At 44.5% G+C, this 21,291-nt stretch overlaps 1 protein-coding gene and 2 long non-coding RNA genes across 4 annotated transcripts; 1 reads left to right on the top strand and 2 right to left on the bottom strand.

The window, feature by feature from the left end:
- Nucleotides 1-1,008: 1,008 nt before the first annotated feature.
- LOC142836533 (uncharacterized) lies at nucleotides 1,009-15,244 on the bottom strand. Of its 2 annotated transcripts, none has more exons than XR_012908101.1 (4): nucleotides 14,758-15,244; nucleotides 14,534-14,652; nucleotides 4,399-4,569; nucleotides 1,009-1,683 (listed from the first exon to the last, which is right to left on the bottom strand). It is a non-coding gene; the product is annotated as an uncharacterized LOC142836533 (long non-coding RNA). The 2 variants fall into 2 exon arrangements; XR_012908100.1 differs by lacking the exon at nucleotides 1,009-1,683 and adding an exon at nucleotides 1,813-2,873.
- On the top strand, nucleotides 1,200-2,603 carry LOC142836534 (uncharacterized). Its single transcript, XR_012908102.1, has 3 exons — nucleotides 1,200-1,327; nucleotides 2,306-2,413; nucleotides 2,563-2,603. It is a non-coding gene; the product is annotated as an uncharacterized LOC142836534 (long non-coding RNA).
- A 2,806-nt stretch (nucleotides 15,245-18,050) lies between the features above and the next one.
- Nucleotides 18,051-19,669, bottom strand: Tigd4 (tigger transposable element derived 4). Its single transcript, XM_075950825.1, has one exon. The coding sequence runs from the start codon at nucleotides 19,616-19,618 to the stop codon at nucleotides 18,080-18,082; it is 1,539 nt and encodes a 512-aa protein (XP_075806940.1). The 5' UTR covers nucleotides 19,619-19,669; the 3' UTR covers nucleotides 18,051-18,079.
- Between the last annotated feature and the right edge of the window lie 1,622 nt (nucleotides 19,670-21,291).

The following is a 21,291-nucleotide window of genomic DNA, read 5'->3' as shown; positions in this document are numbered from 1 at the left end:
CTCATTTGTTAGGGTGAAATGATTATGCCCAGCATGGTGGTGCACACACGCCTGCAATCCCAGCATGCATGCATGAGACTGAGGCAGGGGGAACGCCACGAGTTTAAGGGCAGCCTGGGACACTAGCACCCAACTAGACAAAGTTACATAGCAAAATTCTATTCAAAGAAGAAAAGAAAGATAACCAGATGTCTTCTTGAGTCCATTCTTGGGTTTACTTATTAATCCTTCCAACACACACCCTCCAATCACATTGTAGGCAATTTCAACATTTGCAGAAATAAAACCAGACTCCACGGGCTTATTCACTTGGCCCAATTATAAGACAAAACTGGGTTGACCCTGGCATGGGCTGGTCCTAAAGCCAATGCCTGTCCAATATCTGTGAAATAAGAACTACAAAATCAGCAAGGGAGTAATAAAGCGCCCCTCCCCCACAAGCCCCTTGTCTGTATGAACCTGCCACAGCATGGCTCTTAAAGACACCCATCTAGCCCCCATCTTTAGAGCAAAGAGGCAGTCAAGCATACTGATCCGACTGCTCAAGAGGAGAAGAAACAAACCGAGGAAAGCCGACTTAGCGTGGAGCTACTCGATAGTAACAGTACACATGGCAGAGAGTGTTAGCGCTGCTAACGTTCTTGTCAGCATGGGAGAAGCCAGGCATCAGCAGAGAGCACCATGGAGCTGGGAAGGGGTGAGAAGAGCTTGAGGCTTCCGGGAGAGCTGAGCTTTTGGAGACACGGATGGCAAAGCAGAGGCAGTTACTGTGCCGAGCTCGAGGGCTCGGGAGTCAGATTCCCTCTGTTTAGATCATACCCAAGCCCTATCTATGACCTTTGTGACAAAACATTGAACCCTCTTGTGTTTAATGTCGGCTCCGTGGAGTGCTGATAATCTCACATTTTTACTGTGCCCTTCTGAGAGCAGACTAAGATCATCTGTGTAAAGCCGTAGCCTTTGCTCGCCTCATACTAAACGCTCAGTAAACGTTTGCTTAAACTATGAGGAAAATTTTATTGGAAAGTTACAGGGCAATCCCCATAATTGTCAGAGGGCGGGGTAACCCGAACAAGAAATGAAGCGGGAACCAAGGGCATCTGGGTGGCAGACGCGGCAAAGCTGTACGTGGGAGCAGGTGGTGGCGCACGCCTTTAATCCCAACAGAGGCAGAGGCAGGTGAATCTCTGTGAGTTGGAGGCCAGCCTGGTCGACAGCGCAAGTTCCAGGGCAGCTACACAGAGAAATCCTGTCTCAAAGAACAAAAGAAAACAAAACGAACGAATCAAAAAGTGACTTTGAAAAACTGCGCAGCTAAGAGATACAGGTAAGCAAGACGCGGGTGTGTGGTCTAATCCCGAAGCCCTCTGAAGTGAGAGCTCTCATTCAACCTTATGGCAGAAAATGGATTAAAAAATAATAGAAAGTAAACCCAACAGGGCTTGGTGAATGAAGGCCTTAAGGTTTCGGGTCATCCCCAGGAAGAAAGCCGAAGAGCAGAAGGGTCTGAGGTGTGAACGTGGAGGGGGGAGGATTCTGAGCCGAGTGGGTTCGGGATCGCAGCAGCGGGCCCGGCATGGGAGTTTGGAGCCAGGCGTCCAGGCCAGAGCCAGCTTTTGAACTCGGGATCTTCTCAGGCAGAGGTCTCATCCCCCTCAGGGTGAACGGAATTGTTTTCTAGAGCTGAGAAACAAGAAGAGATTAGAAGTGAACTTCAATGTAGGCGCTTGATAAATCCCCAGCTGTCCCTCAGACTCTGAAGGACTTTCTCAAATTTATGGCTGGAAAAGTGGCCAGCTTTTGAAATACTGCTTTAATAGTGACCCCTAGTGTTAGGGAGAGGGAGCAGCACCCGAATCATCGCTGAGCTGATATTGCCAGCCGGCCTTAATGCATTCTGCAGCCATTCTGCCTTTGGGAGGCTCGCACTTGAACAATTCCAGGTCACCTCCCTTCCAGGAAGATGTAATGGAGAAAAGCTCCGAGAAGGGCAGCCAGCATAAACATGGGACGGAGATTGAAGAGGAGGAAGACAAGGAGAAAAGGCAGACTAGGAAGCTGAATACCAAAATAACAGCAAAAGCATCTCTGAGTGACAGCTCTTCTTCCCTGTCTGTTGTCGTGATAAAACACTGTAATAAAAAGGCAACTTAGAAGAAGAAAGCATTTATTTCTGCTTAGAGGTTACAGTTCATCATTTAAGGGCGGTCAGAGCAAAACCCTTATAGAAATTTAATACAAAAGCCACAGCAGGTGCTGCCGACTGGTTCCCTCACAGGCTCCTTATCTGTCTTATTCAGCCTAGGAACACTGGCCTCGGGAATGGTGCTGCCCACAGTGGGCTGGCCCCTTCCCCAGTTCGTGGCGGAGACAACTCCCAGCCCAACGCATGTCCACCACCTATCTGATCCAGGTAATTTCTCAGTTGTCTCCACAGAGGACTCTCGGCTGTGTTAAGTTATCAGTTAGAGCCAACTAGAACACACCAATCTGAAATCCTGAGAGGTTCCTTCTGAGCACTTTTGCCATACCAGGCTAACTTACTACCTCTTTTTCCCAAAGGTAAGAACAACTATCATCTCTATTGCGTCGATAAAGAGACAATGAATTATCCACGTTGACAACAGCTGAGGCAAAACACAAGCGGGACCCAGGCTTCGTGACGGCTAAGTCTGTGTTTCTAGCCTTAGCGCTGCAGCCTTTTAAAAATGGGTATGTGGGGCTGGGGAGATGAGTCCGCATTTAAGAGCACTTGTTCCTCTTGCAGAGGGCTAGAATTCAGCTCCCAGAATCCACACTGAAGTTCACGACTGTCTGTATGTAGTTCCAGGTCCAAGGGATCCAATTCTCTTTTCTGGTTTCAGGCACTGCACCTAGTGCATATATATATATATATATATATATATATATATATATATGTGTGTGTGTGTGTGTGTGTGTGTGTGTGTGTTCAGATAAACACATAAACACACAAACTTTTTTAAAAAGCAAATAAATAAATACGGTAAGTCAGAATCTAGAAAATGCCTAGCTCATTAAGTTAGCAAAGGCTAAAAATATAAATTGTTTCAAGAGAAGCGGCAGTCCCGGCGTCTGGGATGATGGCCCCACGTGCTCATTCACATGTGGTCACTACTTAGCAAAGTGATGGACCGTTCGGAGGAGGAGCCCTGGGCACGCACTGCACCTTTTAAAAATCTTTACTGGAGGCTGGGGGTGTGGTGCAGTCGCAGATGCCAGAGATGGCACGACATGTGCTCCTCTGCCAGAACAGAAAGATAAACAAATAAATGGCACTCACAGCTGACAGTGTCTTCACGAAGGGCTAAAAGAAACAGTGTTTAAAAAAAAAAAGACAAGAAATAGTGTTTGATGACATGTCAGAAGTTTTTAGAAGGCGTTTACAGTAAAAATTGTGAGGATGGATTTTGCTTTTCTGGTTGTTTTTGGTAGCTTTCACTATCTGAAGAAGTAAATATCTACAAAAAATAAAAATAAAAAAAACAACCCCAAACCCACAAAATAACTATGGCCTCCTCTCCAGGCACCCCCGAGCCCCACATTTTCATTAGCGCCCCAAGCTTCACCGTCACCTCTTTAGAACTAGCACCTGCTTACTTATTCTGAACACCGCTCCCCCCACCCCTTAGGCCAGTGGTTCTCAACCTTCCTAATGCTGCGAGCTCTAATTAATACAGTTCCTCATGTGTGGTGACCCCAACCAGAAAATTATTTGTGTTGCTACTTCATAACTGTATTTTTCCTACTGTTAGGAATCACAATGTAAATGTCTGATGTGCAGATGGTCTTAGGTGACCCCTGTGAAAGGGTCATCTGATCCCCAAAGGGGGGTGATCCATGGGCTGCAGGAGGATGGCCCAACTGTGACTCTGCAGGAGGAAACTGTGACAGGTTAATTCATTTGCCTGGTGTCTGACGGTGAAGAGAAAGCTTAAGCAAAGCCATTTGAATGATTATGGCGTGGACAGTCATTATGTGTCTTTATAATACAGCGAGGTAGACAGGACAAATGGAATTATTTCAGTGTATGCAGGTGGTGGCTGGGTGTCTGGAGGCCAGGTCGCTGGGGCCGTTCACGCAGTGATGGGAGCTGGCGGGCACTGCTTGGCATTCATCTGTATTGTGTACGAGCTGTTCAAATGTCAAGCGTTTCTGTAGGAGCTCCAGAGGTCCTGCTCCAGCGATGTTTGCAGACTCCAGCAGGTTCCCCTTGGGAACTGTAGTGAAGGAGGAGTGAAAGGAATATCGGGTTGGAACAGGGGAATTGGGGAGAGAGAAGAGCCCATGACAGCAGGCTTCGTCCTTCCCTTCTGCATTGCTACCTGGAAGGCAATAGTTTGGGAAGACCAGAGGACAGGGTTTTTCCTCAGTTTTTACCTTAGTTGGAGGATCTCCAGGTATCGGAGCAAACAAATAACCGGAGGTGGGTCGCAACACTGTTGAGTCACAGGGAAGAGACACTCTGCAAGGGGCCAGTGGTTGTAATTATCACCAGCAAGTGTCTGGATGCTTGACTAGGTTGCTTTCCTCACTGCTGTGACCTATAGCCTAGAATGGACAAAAGCGGGTGTCTTGGTTAATGTTCTATTGTGGAGAAGAGACACCATGACCAAGGCAAGTCTTATAAAAGAAAGCATTTCATTGAGGGCTTGCTCAAAGGGTCAGAGTGTGAGTCTGTGAGTCGTCAGCAGCATGGCAGGAGGCAAGGTGGCAAGGTCCCCCCGCCCCCCCCCCCCCCCCCCCCGCCGGAACAGCAGTTGAGAGCTACATCCTGATCCTCAGACAGAGAGAGAGAGAGAGAGAGAGAGAGAGAGAGAGAGAGAGCGCGAGCGAGCGCAAGAGTACTGGATCTGGCATGGTCTTTTAAAACCTCAAAGTCCATCCCCAGTGCTACACTTCCTCCAACAAGGCCACACTCCCACCAACAAGGCCACACCCACTCCGACAAGGCCACACCTACTTCAACAAGGCCACACCTCCTAATCCTTTCCAAAAATCCACTCCCTGGTGACTAAGCATTCAAATATATGGGAGCCATTCTCATTCAACCAGCCCAGCAACAGATTATGCAATTTCGACCGGTTATCGATTGACTTTGTGTGAAACAAAGAATGGCGACGGAGGTGGGGAGTGTGAGCATCACGCTCACAGAGGCAAAGGGTGCTGGGACAGACTGAGAAATCTTCCTCCATAAACACCATGTGCTCGGTACTGTAAACCCCGGAGCCTTTGACTTCCCCTCACCAGCTTCATGGGACCACAGAGGAGTAAGGATGACATCATGGCCGCAGGAAATTCACCAAGGTTTCCACCCAGAATGTGATCTATAAAGGAAGTGCAACCGCTCTCCTGTGTGCGTTCACCTTCATAAGAAGGACCAAAGCCAGGGCCGCCCACTACCTCTGCTCCACCCAGCCTCTCCTTTGTTTCTGTTAACTAAACTATAAGACACTGAATTTAGAAACAGATGAAAAAAATAAATGTAAGAGTAAATTAAACATTTGTTTTGTGTTGTCCTGTTGAATATATAGCCACAAGCTGAAACATGTCCATCAAACTACCAATGATATACAATTCAATATGCTTTAAGTAAAATTTTATATAGTAACTTCTACACACAAACATTGTATATATTTATAAAAACATACTTCACTGTATTTGTTACCTAATTACCAATTGCACCCCTCCCTTCTCTTCTCCCTCTCTCTCCTTCCTTCTTTCCAATACATCTGTATCTATTTATTATATATTATAGATAATATCCATCTATATAGAATATAGATATAAATACAGATATGTAATATATAGAGAGATAGAGATATGGGTTCACTAATTTGCCCAGGCTGGTCTTAACTCAAGACCCTCAAACCTCAACCTTTCAAGTAGTTGAAATTAGAAGCATGCCCCATGGCACCTGGCCCTTTTGATTTTTTGCACATCAAATATTTTTTTATGTAATAAAAATAATAGTAGATATAGCAAAATAATAGTAAAAATAGATTCTCACCTAGCAAGTTATAAAGGCAAATTTCAGTTGCTTTCTAAAAAAGTTTAATATATATAGTTATAACTATATATTTAGTTATGTAAATACACACACACACACACACAAACACATGGAGAGAGAGGGGTGTCTCACTATGTAGTCCTGGCTAGCTTAGAACTCACTACATAAACCAGGCTAGCCTCTTACTAAGAGATCATTTTGCCTCCTCCTCCTGAACGCTGGTATTACCACACCTGGCCGGTGTATGTTTTGAATTTCTGTGACTTATTGTGTATTGCCGTGGAGTGCAGAATGACTACGGAAATAAACTGGATCTATTCTACTGCTATTTTACCACCCGCCACTTAAAAATCAAACTTGAAAAGTAGATTGGTTAAAATGAGATCGTATCACTTCGCTTTAAAAAAGCAAGGTTTGCACCTTAGAGAAAGCACACTGAGGACTTCCCTTACCTAGGCAATTCCTACAGAGCACTGATACAGTGCCTTTTGACATCTAAATCCAGCATTTTCAGAATGCACAGACACACTTTAAATCACGTTTCTACTCTTTCTCCTTTCGTCTGAAGCAGCTGACAGTAAGCAGGCCAGTCTCAGAAGCCTCTCCTACACACCCCACCCATCTGCCCCCTGCATCTCCCCCAGGCTCCAGAGATCAGGCTGGCAGCAGGGCCACAACTGGGCACAGTGCCCAGACTGGACAGGGCTGCTCTGTCCAGCATTGGCTCATTCGTTTCTCTCTCGGAACTCTTACCAGATTATCATCTGACAAAACCTGGTCACCGGATGTCACTGCTGTCCCTTCCAGATGGCAAAGCCTGCTTTTTTCATGCAGATGCCCCCGCCCTTCTTCTTCTCACTCTGGTGTCTAAGGACCTGTTCTGCCATGTTTTTATTATATTTACATTTAAAAAATTATTTTGTGTGGTGAGCGGGTGATGCGTGCATGCCATGGTGTGTGTGTGTGTGTGTGTGTGTGTGTGTGTGTGTGTGTGTGTGTGTGTGTAGGTCAAAGGATAACTCGCAGCAGTCAGTTTTCCTCTTCCACCACATGGGACTCAGAAACTGAGTTCATATTATCAGACCTAGCAGCAGATACCTTTACGCACTAAGTCATCTCACCAACCCACCTCTTTGATACTGTTTTATTTTTTAGAGAGGTTCTCATTATAGAGCTCAGGCTGCTCCAGGACCTTCCTGCCTCCTGCAGGAACTATAGGCACACACTGTCCTTGGTGTTTCTTTGTGCAATGGCTTCTGTGCCTTTTGCCCCCTGTATGTTTAGGGGGAAAGACAAATGTTTCAGGTGCCTTAATAGAGATTATATTGTTAACTGGGGAAAGTACTTAAGCCTGCTAAACATTCTGCAGAAACCAACATCTTTAGGATTTATTTTTGCATTTTAAATGTTCACGTTACAATCAGAAGCCTTATTGCTGATATCCAGAGCAGAGATGTACATATCACCACTGACTTAGTCTCTACATAACTTAGCCATATGCCTCATGCGTGTGAGTCCAGGAATATGCACATCTGGATGACTCCAACGGAAACCAGTGTCTGCACTGGGCAGACACCTAGCCAACACTGCCCACATGCATCAGCCCTTCTTCCCAGGGAAGGAACTGCTGAGGGCACAAGGGTAGCAAGAATCTTGAGAAGATGAAGAAAATACTGATTCTTCTTGGTCCTCCTTATGCTTCTGAAACTCATATGGAAGTGGCCTTTGTACCCTCTACCCCCCCCACCATCTTGTCAGAGTCTTATATATCACAGTGTAAGCCAAATGTAGGGATCTTTCTGGACTGGGCTGACTGATAAATTAACTTATGAATTTACTTATGCTAAGCAGCTGTCTGTCCATGACTGTCAGCTTTATCATCCTTGTCTGTGTCCCCTTTCTTTTTCCCAGACATCCCATTTCATTGCGGGTGACAGTTCATTTCATTCTCAATGCCATTTTGTCTCCTTGTAATGTCTGAAATTTTTCAATGAACAGGATGCTCCCTGACCTTTCTGAGAGCGACAAAGATATTTGTGTGTCCGGAGCAAGTTCAATAATACAACCCAGCTGGGCTTCCCGTCCAGACTCTTCCAAGCTATACTTCAGAGGCTCAATTATTAAAAGAGATCATCAATCTGTCACACCAACACTCAAATCCCTGAACTGAATTCCAGCTTATTACAGACACATACTATGGTCAAGGACAGTCAGATACATGAAGGCTCTTGAGGGATGTGGGCAAAGTCATCTAGGACTCAGGCACCAACAGACAGTTTCCCGAATGTTCGTCAGTGACTTTGAGTGCTTGCCTGCACTCAGGAACACACATTCAGAATAGCAGAGCAGAGTTCTCTGCTAACAACAAGAGATACAGAGTCTTCACTGAATAAGCTCAGAAGCTCTCTACACATGTACTAGAGTTACATGCTCTCCCTGCCTCTTTAGCTCAGGTGAAACATCAATTTCTCCCAACAAATATTGATTGAAGTCTGACTAGGCACCAGCAAGTCAACTGCCAAAGAAGTCAGGCTGAAAAACGTTAAGGGTGGCCTTGTTTCTTCCAGCTAACGGGCTGGTTGAAGATCTAGAACAATCAATCAAAATAGATCCAAAGGGTTGAGCTCAATGGTAGAGCTCTTGCCTAGTACGTGTGGGGCTATGGGTTCGATTCCCAGCACTGAAAATGAAGAGTGGGAGATGGGAGGATAAGAGTACCATGGAACCACACAGAGTAACCCTGTATGTGATGCGAGGCTTCAGGTCACCAAGGAAGCAGACACCAAACTGAGACCAGATGGGTGAGGAAGGGTTAGTAGGGGATGAGGACCCAAATCCACTTGTGGGCTAAACCTTTGCCAAGTTATGGTATCAACCCCCACCCCATCCTAAGCTGTGGTGATGTATTCATATTTCACACTCTTCCAAACCTGAGACATGATTTCTAGCTCTTTGTCTTGGTTCCCACAGCTCAGGCTTGTCTGTGTCCCCTCCAGTCATTACCAATTGGCAATTCTAGAAAGGAGAAAGCCAAACTCTTTGGCCGACTGACAATTTGTTACCATCATACAATGATAATGATAAACATTGTTGCAATTTCTAAAGCACTGGCCTGCGATTCACTCGATTCCTGCAGCTTATGAAGCTTTCTTGTTCTCTTAGCAGATAACAGATACAGAAATGGAAATATACAGAAGTTATCAAATTTAACCTCATCACCTAAGTCGCAAGTGGCCAATAAAGACTCAGTCTGAAACCTAAGAAGGACATTTGTAAAATGCTTTAAAATTTATGTATCTGACACATAGTAGTTAATATGTGGGTGTTGGTTAAAAAAGTAATCAAAAGTGTTACTGAAACAGACTGCCCATATAAAAACCTTTCCTTCCCCCACAATGGCTCCGCTGTGTCCTGTGAAGTGGCAGAGATCTTTGGCTTCAGGGATGCTCCCCTCAGAGAAAGTAGAGCTCAAGGCCCATCTGGCTTCCTGCCTCCCACCCCATCCAGAGTGCCTCTACTTTGTTCCAAGTGGCTCTCTAGCTGGAAGAGTCAGGGTGCAGGGGAGCAGCCCCTCCAGTGACTAGTGTGCTTATATTCCACAATAATCTCTAGGAATGATAGTGATGTGATGTGGGAAGTCCTTCTGTATATGGGTTGCTTTTATTGGTTGGTGAACAAAACCGATTCGGCCAATGGCTTAGCAAAGTAAAGCCAAGCAGGAAATTTGAACAGAGATATATAGAGAGAGTAGGCAGCGTCAAGGAGACGCCATGTAGCTGCCGAAGGAGAAAGATTCCAGAACATTATTGTTAAGCCACAGCCTTGTGGCAATATATAGATGAATAGAAATGGGTTAATTTAAGGTGTAAGAGCTAGTTAGGAACATGCCTGAGCCATTGGCCAATCGGTGTTGTAATTAATATAGTTTCTGTGTGATTATTTGGGTCTGGGTGGCTGGGAAATGAAAATGCAGTCTCTGTTTACAGTGAAGCTGCTGGGAAAGGCTAATGACAGGGCAGGTGAGGTAGATCAGCAGGAAAAGTACCTTGCACTATGCCCAGTGACCTATGTCTTAGTTAGATTCCTATGGCTGTGAAAACACCACGACCAAAGCAGGTTGGGGAGGAAAGGGTTTAATTGACTTATATTGAAGGAAACCAGGAAAGGAGCTCAGGCAGGAACCTGGAGGCAGGAACGGAAGCAGAGACCATGGAGGAGTGCAGCTTACAGGTTTGCCTTCTGAGGCTTGCTCAACCTAGGACTACCTGCGCAAGGTTGGTATCACTCACACTAGGCTGGACCCTGATTTATCAGTCATTAAGAAAATGCCAAACAGACTTGTCTAAAGGTCAATCAGATGGAGGCATTCTTTCAAATGAGGTTCCCTCTTCCCAGCTATGTCTAGGTTTGTATCAAGTTGACAAAAAAACCAACCGGCATACTTGAGTTTGGTCCTTGGAACCCATCTGGTGGAGGCAGAGAACCTACTCCTGAAAGTTGTCTTAGAGTTTCTATTGCTGTGAAGAGACATCATGACCACAGCAACTCTTATAAGGAAAACATTTAATGGGAACTGGTTTACTAACATCATGGTGAGACCCAATTACCGGAAAGCAAAGTTGAGTGAGGGGATCTGCCCTCCTCACGCTCTTTCCCGCAGAGGGTGCCGCTTTGAAGGAAGCTTGCTGCTGCTCAAACAAGGAGCAAGATGTGACATGAGCCATCTTGCCTTCCAGCGACTCCTTAAAATGCCTGATATAAATTTCTAGCTCTACAAAACAATTGTCTTGACCTCAGAGCTCTTTTGGACTCCGTTATTTCCAACTTAATCCTTTCATCCTGCCCCACCCTGGATATATTTAAAAGGCCTGAGCTCAAGCCTGGCTTTCCTTTCTCGTCTGTCTGTGTATCTTAGTGACAGTCACATGCTCACTTAGAACGGGTGTCCTCCCCCACCTCCCTTTATCGGTACTTCATGAAATCAAGGGTAGAGTGTAAGCAATATACCTACAGTACACACAAGGCCAAGGTGAAGCCAGGAACTTCCTTCCTATGATCTACTCTTGGACATTTTAGAGGGAACATGTGCTCCACTTGTTCTGTGTGACACAGAAAATATAAAACGGAACCCTGCAGAAATCCTTCTGAAGCGCCCTGATCATCCCTGCCCACAGGGGCCTTTGCCTGGCTTTAGTACCCTGCACCCCACTTGGCCCCACCCGATCCTTTTCGGGGAAGCTTTCCCACTGTGGGAGCTCACAGTAAAGTCTGCTTACTTCATGCAAATGGACTCCCGCTGCCACATGGGCTCCAAACCACTCACAAAGTGCAGTTTTTATCATAGGGAGGGTTTACCCTACATTCCCAGTTAGACAGTAAAACAAGGTGGACACATGTCTGACTTCTCTTTAAACTGCCTGACAGGGCACACCAGCAGAGATGGCCCTCCGGAAAGGTCTGTGTGTGAGTGGCAACCATCTCTATTCTGGAGTGGCTACTAATACTGATGATGGGGTTGATCGTGTTCTTTCTCGAGCATAGAAGGCATGCTATTCCTTGAGGGGACGTGACCCCATACCTGGGACCTGCCAGGTGTATTGTTTTATCTCCTAGGCTTCTCTGAATGACAGCACCAGGGAGTGACGTGTGAGCAAAGTCCTTATTATGGAGACAGTCTGCTGCTAAATCCCAGACTCTCTGTTCAGCTTCCAGGGAGCACCAAGCCTCAGACAGTTCTTTTAATTGCATTTGGCAAAAGGAGTCCTCGTAAAAATATACTAGCAAGCTATTCAAAATAACATTATCAAAATAGCAGGCAAAGGAGAAAGGAAAAAGGAATGCCCCGAAGAAGGCTTAGCTCAAACACCAGTGTGGAAAAGGAAGTCAATTCTGTTTTCTCCAAGCTTCTGTTAGCAACACTGGGGCTTTTAAAAACGGAGAGGTGGGAAAGCGGAACAGTGGCTCAGGCCTGGCAGCTACGCTTATGTATTCACACGTTTGAACGTTCTGAGTAACTTTTACAAGTTTGTGAGCGTCCAGAATATGAGTATTTTTCGCTTCCCTTTATTATTTTTCTTTCTATTTATGTATCTATTTGTTGTGCTTGGGATGGAACTCAGTGCTCTGTGGACACTAGGCAAGCGTTCTTAACTATGCCCTGATGTGGTAATGCCTTAATGGTGACTCCCTGGGCCTGGGCTGGAACTCTGTTCTGTCATGTTTGCCTAACACCCATGGGGTCTGTATTCAATCCGCAGCACTGAGAGTGAAAAAATAATTGAGTCTTCTCTGATTTTACCTTTCTATACATCTTTCTTTTGGGGAAAACCTGAAGCTTTCCCTGTATTCTCCACAAGGTAAGACAGGACTTCCTGCCTGCTCGTCTTGAGTTTAGCAGGTGAAATTAGAACACCCCTATTCCAAGTGTGTCTCCAGGTCTCCAGTTTTGAAGGTTTTTTTCTTCTTATTTCATAGCAGAACAAAGCAAAAAAAAATCCCTATGCCTTTTAATGGTCTCAAAGTTAGCCCTCTCAAAAAATTAAAGGCATTTCCAAAATAAATGCAGACATCTAAAAGCTAACCTTACCTAATGACTCCAGGGCCTGTGGAACTTGTCAAGGTTTCCAGAACTGCTCTTGAGAGCTTGGGACATCTGCAGTCCTCACAGGAGTGGGGCTGCCGAGTCTGGGGAAGCGTTAGCTCTTTGGTTTGCTTCATTAAGAACGCACCGTCTCCCTCAGGTCCTACAAAGCCCACCAGAAGCATTAACTGGTTCTTGTGCCGAGAGACAGTCCTCTGGACAGTTAACTAGGAGTGGTACCTTTTCCAGGCTGGAGAGTTTTGCACACTGCTCAGCGGAGTGTCTGCTACACTCCTTGCAGAAAGAAGAAATGCTGCGTAAGCTTAGGAAGGTTCCCACAGAAAATAATAATTAAAATATTGATCTGATAACTAGGGACAGCACATGGAATAAAGTTTTGAAGAAGTTAGGCATCTTGTTAGTTAAATGAGATAAGGGTGGAGCAGGGTTACAGACCAATAGTCATTTCTAAGAAGATGACACTTCAGCCATGATCAGTAAATAATGACTGTCGCTAGGATACTATTAATGTATCTGTTTATCACTGCCAAGGGAAGTCCTCCTGGGGATGCTGTGAGGGACCAGCATTAATCCAAGACCAAGACCAGGCATGCACAGTGGCTCAGCACTGAGGGGTGCTGGGCCACGGCAGCACCCACTCAGTCTCCGCAGTCTCTGGGCCTTCACACGGCATCCCTTTCCGTGACCGTCACTGCATGTGCACATATGTGTCTTCGCTCATGTATGAATGTTTACGAAAACCCCTCGGCTGCTCCCTCAGGGTGAAAGGCCTAGCAAGAACTTATGCTCTGTCCGCTCTCCTGGAGAATGCGGAGAGGCTTATCCGTTTCACTTGCAATGCCTTCCTCCCACTACTTCCTCCTATAAGGGGAAGGAATAGTTCTGTGTGTCAGGAGGTGTTGCTAAATTTCCTTTCCCGAGGGAAACAACAATGTCTGTCTCTCTTTCTAAGGCCCCAGTGACAAAACAAGGCATGATTCTGTCAAAATTCACTCTTGAGGACCAATGAGTCTATCGGGCTTAGTCACAAGCATAGGCAAAGGGTTGTTTGCAGGAGTGTGGGGACCCTCAACCCCAATAAAAGGCCACAGCTGCAGAGCTGCCTAGACGGAGCTTCTCCTAGCCTTCCCTGGCCACATATGGTGAAGGCAGTTTCGCACAGTATGTGGTAAGAATAGCTGGATACTCAGGTGAGGGTCAGTTCCTTAACTAAGTGAAAGGCATGAAGAAGCCCAGCTAGAAGGATCCTTTCAATCCTTTCGCAACAGACCTCCTCAAGGTGGCAGTGGTGTGGCTTTCCTCAAGACTCCTGTGTCTCTAACATTTTGCCTCTGTCCTGAGGCCCACGATTCTGCTTATGGTCAAAACTTTCAAAAACACAGATGGAAAACTTTTCTTCCTTCCTCTTCCCCCCATATGCAAAAAACGTCTCTTTACTGAGCTCTAACCCAGCCAATCACTCCCGGGGCAGGCCTCTTCTACCGCAAGCCACTCTTCCTCTGCAGGCTTCCTTTCCTCCCTCAGCTGATGGCAGGCTTCCTCCCTCCGAGCCTGACCTGCAGTGATCTCTCCCTTGCCCACTAAACTCCAATTTTTCCCGTGGGTCCAAATCTTAGGTTTTGGCATCAGACACCCAGCTGACTCACTCCTTCCCTAATCTCAAGACCAGGTTAAAGGCCCGCATTGTGGTTTTGTAGACACAGACGCCACGCTCAGAGTGTCCCCTGTCATTATGGAATGCTGCCTGCTTCCTTCACTAACTTACCAATGTCAAGACGGAGGGATTTTGTTTTTTTTTCTGTTTTCATCATTCAGTGCCTAGCAACATGAACAGGATAAACCCTTTATAATTATCGGGCACCCCCCTCTTTATTACAATCGTTAGTCACCAGGTTTGAACTTACATTATTTGTGAGATTCCTTACCCCCACAACTCAGAGGAGGGGAAATCAATCTGTTCTTCTAAAGGGTCAATGTGATTTCTCCAACAGAATAATTTGGATCTGGAAAACAGTGGTCAAATCTGGAATAATAATAAAACATAACAACAACAACATAACAACCCAATTGGATTGAAAGCTAAAATGCACAGCTCAAGTTCAAACAGACGTTATAAAAGGTTCCTCACCTGTAAGGCGGGCCTGACTTGCATGATGTGCACATGGTTCAGGAATGAAGAATCAGGCTTTAAAAAACTCGTTTTACCTGCTCACAAGGCCTCTCCTTCCATTAGTAGGAGTCAAGCTTAACCTTTGTACTTATGCAATCGCCTTTTGGCTCAGGCCATACTCTCTTCTGACAGCCATTCGGATTCTGTAGGATTTACACTTCTCCCAGTATTACCTCTAGGGGCTTATCCACATGGTAGACTCATGGATGCATGGTTTAGGGTAAACACCACCCCGTAAAGCACTCTGGGGCCTGGAAGGCGGACTTCCAGATCCTCTTTGGGGAGGGTTTCTCGTTTGCTCCCATGGCAGCTCACAAATGGTTCCCTCTCAGGGCTGAGTCATCTCTTTTGCAATGAGGAACATAGGTGTCAGTCAACAGCCTCCCGCAGTGACAGCACCTTCACTGAGGAGTTTCAGGGCTTACCAAGAGGAAGTCAGGGAGTAGATGCCCTGCCCTCCCCTTTTCTTCAGTTTAGGAGGACTGTCTGGACCTCCTCGTTTGGTTCTTACATCTCACAAACACAAGATCACACCAGGAGCCTGCCATGCACTCAGTATTCTCTGGGGAGATCGGAGGATTTTACAACTGTCCCAGCTTTCAAAAAGCTTCTGAGAGTTGACAACTAAGAACAAAATAAGTAAGCATGGGATGAAGAGGGGATGTGGGATTTCCCTTTGTGTGCTGTGAACGTTTTATTACCATTGGTTAATAAAGAAGCTGCTTTGGGTGCAGGGCAGAATAAAGCCAGGCAGGAAATCCAAACAGAGATATAGAGAGAAAGTAGGCAGAGGGAAGGAGACGCCATGTAGCTGCCAAAGGAGACAGATGCCAGATCCTGACTAGTAAGCCATAGCCTCGTGCCAATACATAGATGAAGAAAAGTGGGTTAATTCAAGATCTAAGAGCTAACTAGAAAGACGCCTAAGCTATTGGCTGAACAGTGTTGTAATTAATATAGTTTCTGTGCGATTATTCAGGTCTGAGCAGTCTCCGCCTACAAAGTGGGGAATCCAATCCTTTGGTTCTTTCCAACACATCGCAGAAGCATTGTCTAGCCAAGGAGGGGACCGTCTGAACGTCAATCAGATGACGGCATGAAGATGACCATGCCGTTACCTAGCACGTTCTTCCCCAACCCATCACTAGGCCACGCTCCCTGCTTTACTTGGGAGGGACTCCAGGCTCTTCTTTCATCCACTGGTCAAAGCCTCCCGTTGACTTACCTGCTCTGTGCTGTGTTTTCTTCAGGGAGCCCTCTGTGCAGCAGAGGCCTGAGTCCAGTTCTCCACTGCCTGTGAAACTGAAAGCCGATGTCCACTTCCCAACTCTGCCTCGTCTCAGGGAGCTGGAGCCCTACTGGTTCAGTGGAAGGGTTCCCCTCTCCACCCCACCCCCCTTTCTGTTCCTTTTTTCTTTTCTTGTTTTTATTGTGCTATACGTTTTTTCTCCACTCCCCTCCCTTCCCCCCCATCACCTTCTATCCTCTCCCCTGACCCCCATGCTCCCATGTAGATTAGATCCATTCTCTTTGTCATCTAGGTCCTCTGGGGTTGTGGGTCGCAGGCTGGTTTTTCTTTGCTTTATGTCTAAAAGCCACTTATGAGTGAGTACATATGATATTTGTCTTTCTGGGTCTGCATTCCTCTTAACCTAGGAAGTGTTTGCCTGGACCACTTTACTTTGATTTCCTTTCTCTCTTTGCTTCCCCCTTCCAGCTAATCTGCCTCCTATATAGCGAAAAGGTTTGCAATAAGGACTCAGGTTCCATAGGGGCAGGCAGGAAACATGAAACCCATAGGCACTGATTACACACCCTTCTGTTTTAACCTGACCTAAACACTTCCGCTAAGTAGTTCAGAAACAGCACACAGTGAAGAATGTCATAAATGTATCATGAGATTTATTCTTGGTTGCTAAGAAATAAAAAACAATGTTGAAACAGCAAGAGTTTATAAAGTAAGAACAATTAAGACAAAACATTTATTTTTAGACCAGACTAACTATAAGTAATTTTCTCTTGAGAGACAAATGGGATGTCAAGAACTCTTTTAGGTCCATGATTGAGCCAAATTAAAATTACATATCAAATCACAAAATGCTTTTTAATTTAAATAGTCCATGTTTAATAATAAAAGAAACCTCTAAAATATTAATACATTTTAAGACTCAACTATTACTAAATCTCAGAGCAGAGTAAATCAGCAATAGAAAAGAAAATGCTTTGTTAAATTATTTTCTTCTAACCATGTAATTTCTAATTGTATAATTGGCAGATTAATAGTTTACAAAAATCATTATGCTTTGTATTTTTATGAAATACTTTACAAGGGGAGCTAAATTAGGTATAATAAGTTAAATAAATATGCTACTTAAAACTGAACTGTAGAAAAACTGACATAATGTTAAAATCTCACACAGAAGCTATTTTTAGATGGTGGTTAGGTAATTTACTGCAGTATTTTAATGTAATATTTAGATAAAACTTTCTCTAACAACTTTAATAAAAATTTTAGAGAAGAAAAAATTGAAGGAAGACAATATCACAATGTGCTGAAAATAAAATTCAGCAAAATTAGATTAAAAGCCGAGCTGTTGTTTTAAAAAAAAACAGGCAGCATAAATTTCTTTTTGGTAACTCTATGTGTATCTTCAATTGGCTTGAGAGTTAACCACATTCAAATATAAACATGAGTTTTATCAGTGTTTCCTTCATGTGTCTTTCCCATTGAACAAGCACACACTATTATACCAGAAGGACCTGCATCTCCTGGTCCCAGATGACAGGAAGCCCTGCAGAACTGGCTTTTCATCTGACTTAATTTGACAAGTAACTTGAAAGCAGCAGAGATACATTGTGCATTGTCTTGGTGCACAGGCAGGTTACAATAAAAACAAGTTATTTTTGTTTCTTAGACTACATAGATAAAGTAAAATATTCTAGAATATGATTTGAACTTAAAAACAAAGAAAATGGAAACCAGCAATTTCATGCACGTGAGTCGGTCGGCTGAAGAGTTCTTTCACACAGACCTATGTCCCTGTGAAGTACAAAGCCTCTGAGCGCAGTTTACTCTCCCCAAACCTGCTCAGCGGAACTTTGCCGTTTTACTTAGTCATTATTTGCCAGGGAGCCTTGCTATTCAGATCAAAGGCTGTCACAATTAGAAAGGATTATTAGGTTCTCTCTTTCCTTATTTAATTGATACTTTCCTTTTACATTCCTTATGTAATAAGATGCAGCAGGCAAAGTTCCTACTCCGCAGATGTATAATACACGACTATTTAGGTGACAAAGCATTAATAAAGTTTTCAAGGTCTGCTAAAGAATCGTGAAGTTCATCTTTCATATCGTGACTTCTAAGGAACTTTTTAAGGGTTCCTATAGCTTCGATTGCGTCGTTCTTGGATGGTAAGGGTGGGTCCGCTTCTAGAGCTCCGCTGTCCTCTTCCTCTTCATCAGAAGCATAAAAACCAATTTCATCTTGTTTACTTTCTTTGGTACACTCTTCATCATCATTTGGGGTGGCTTCGCAGGTCTCCAGATCCTCGTCCAGGGCAGCATACTCCTCTATGGACAAACCTTCGGGAAGCTCAACTCCTGCCCCCAGAGCAGGGGCAGCCAGGTCAAGAGCCGCAGCTTCACTCTCTGCACTGTCGGTTTCCAGCGCTGGAGACCTGAATCCTGCCTCTTCATAGCTTTTCACAATGGTCTCTGGGGTTACAGCTCTCCAGCACAGATGCAACGTATCAACCGCGTCTAGTAGAGAAAATGTAAATTCTTTGCTACTTTCAACAGAACTTAAAAATTTCTTGATAAGACAGTGCCGATATTTGATTTTCAGGCTTTTAATAACACCTTGTTTCATAGCGACAAGCCCGGAAGACAGGCACGATGGGAAGATTGCTAACTCAATGGACTTTAGGTTTTTCACCTCTGGATGTGCGGGGCAAGAATCAACAAAAATCACCACTCTTCGTTGCTGGGCTTGAAATTTCTCGTCGAGCTGATGCATCCACTGTTCGAATATGGCTGCAGTCATCCACGCCTTTCTGTTCGCTTCATAATACACAGGCAGGGACTTTATGCCTTTGAAACAACGCGGAGTTCGGTTTTTCCCAATAACGAGCAAAGGAAGCTTCTCTGAGCCGTCCATGTTTGTTCCGACTGCCAGCGTTACCCTGTCTTTGCACAGCTTTCCAACTGAGCAAGTCTCTCCTTTATAAGCAAATGTGTTTGTAGGTAACATTCGATAAAGCAGTCCGGTCTCTTTTACACTGAAAACATTCTTAGGATGATAATCATTTAAGTAATAAGGCAGCACGTTTTGGTACCAGACAGTGGCAGGGTCTGTAGATATACCGGTGGCTTCTACGGGCTGTGCTCGGAATACTAAGCCGTACCTGGACTTGAAACGATCCAACCAACCATTGCTGCACTTAAAGTCATTGTGTCCCAGCTTCTGAGCAAAATCGTTAGCTTTTAGACGTAACATTGGCCCATTAACGGGAACATTGAGACACTGGGCAATCCGATACCATCTCATCAGTGCCTCTTCCAGATCCGTATAAAACGCCGTTCTCAGTCTTTTTCTCTTCGGATCAAATCTCAGAGACTCAAAGGCTTCCAGAACTTTGTCTTTGTTTTTCATAATGGAAGACAAAGAATTTTTCTTTATTCCATATTCAGCTGCAATCTCGGCCTTTTTCTTGCCACTCTCCACTGCATTTATGATGTCAATCTTTTCCTCGATGGACAGACTCTTCTTTTTCTTCCCAGTTACTGGCTGAGTCACGGCATCCACAGGAGCCTCGGCCATCTCAGCCCCCTCTCTGAGCTGCTGGTACAAGTTGCTGTGACCAGTTTTGGCTTTCAGTGCGATGTGGACCAGGGCTTTCTATCTATCATTTCTTGTATTAAAGCTGGTAAGTATCAGTAGTCTAACTCTTTAGGAAACTGACAACTAGACGTATCTTTCAAAGTCTGAAGCAAAGTCTGTAAGCGATTAAAAGAGGTGCCTCCTTCCTAGGGTCTTGTGCAGCTCAATTTATAGTTCCTTGGTGTTCCAGAAGTCAAGCTAAAATAGGAATCTCATTATGTCAAACCTGCCCAGTCCTGCTAATGTATTTTTGGAGCTGCAATCCTTTAAGACGACCCATTTTATCCATGCATGCTTCATCCTTTTACTAGTTCTCCATAGAGAACTAAGGGCCTCAGAGAGAAGAAACAAACTTTCCAAAGTGTCCGTACTGTACAAAACATCACCTGTTAAGTTCATGTTTCTTCAAAGTTACAGGAGGGAAAGTGACATACTTCTTCTTCTTTCTTGAAAATGACAGGGGAAAGGTAGCATTTTAGCAATCTGCCAACAGGACATCAAGAGAATACAACACCCTGAACGACAGTGAATCGGACGGGAAGAAGTTTCTGAAAAGGCAGCAACCAAAGCTTTTAGGTGAACGCCAACCTCCTCAATGGTCCTTCATTAAAGCTCTCCAGCTCTGCTTTGTGGGTTTGGAGTCTCCCTGTGCTTTTTCGGCTTTGAAAATGTGCCCTTGCCAAAATTAAAGAACTAAAAACGATCCTGGATAGCTCCTCGGTGGCTATTTTCTACATGAGGTCACAGACTATAACCTCTGGCTCTTCTAAAAGCAAAACCAGACGGTAGTCATGAGCTCTATTTTTAATAGCACATGGGAGACAGACTTCTGCTTGATTGAAATACTCAAATCAAGTGATTGATAATTCCATTAAAAAATTCTAAACCCCATTCTCACCCAAAGCTAAAAATATCCAGTAATTTTATATCAATTTAGTACAGTACCTGACTATACATGGGTCAGTATTACTTGAGAATATGCATCATAATAAATACGTTATTAAGAGAATATAATGTAGAAAATCATCTCGACTAAAATAGGAAGTAGGGTGACCATGGTTCTTACCCTCTCAGGCCCTCTACTGTCTGTGTGTGGAAAAGTGACTTGCCATAGTACAAAGGTACAAGGTGAGGAATGACTGCCATTTAGTACTTAGTGGTTCTGAGTCACCTAACGTAAAAACTTCAGTAAAAGGGGAGCAACTGCAGAACTGACTTCGTAGAGTTGCTGCACACTCAGTAAAACCCAGTGAGAGCACAAGAGGCATTAGCATAACTTTTAACACACACGCACACACACACAATATCAGGTTTCTGTAGAAGAACAGACCATTATGGATGCTGTGAACACCCGTGGCATCTTTGCATGACTGCTAGGGAAAGCCCAGCTTTTCTAAGTGAACAGGATTTGACCAAGCGACTTAGTTCCCTCAACCCCTAGCACATTGTTCATTTATGTGGGGAATACTTGCATATTTTCTTAAAAATCTGTAGACTATCTTTCATGTAAATATTTTGCTCTTATTAGTTTGATATTAGCATTTAGAAAACATCTCCCTCCCATCTTATTTTGTCAAAAAATAAGCAAGGGCTGCAGAAATGATAAGTTGAAT

Source organism: Microtus pennsylvanicus, chromosome 16 (genome assembly GCF_037038515.1).
Source record: "Microtus pennsylvanicus isolate mMicPen1 chromosome 16, mMicPen1.hap1, whole genome shotgun sequence".
In the NCBI taxonomy this organism is placed as follows: domain Eukaryota; kingdom Metazoa; phylum Chordata; class Mammalia; order Rodentia; family Cricetidae; genus Microtus; species Microtus pennsylvanicus.
This window is presented reverse-complemented; position numbering and strand designations above follow the sequence as displayed.

Bases quoted from the DNA above. Each gene is read 5' to 3' on its own strand.
- Tigd4 (XM_075950825.1), bottom strand. From the start codon at position 19,618: ATGGCCGAGGCTCCTGTGGATGCCGTGACTCAGCCAGTAACTGGGAAG.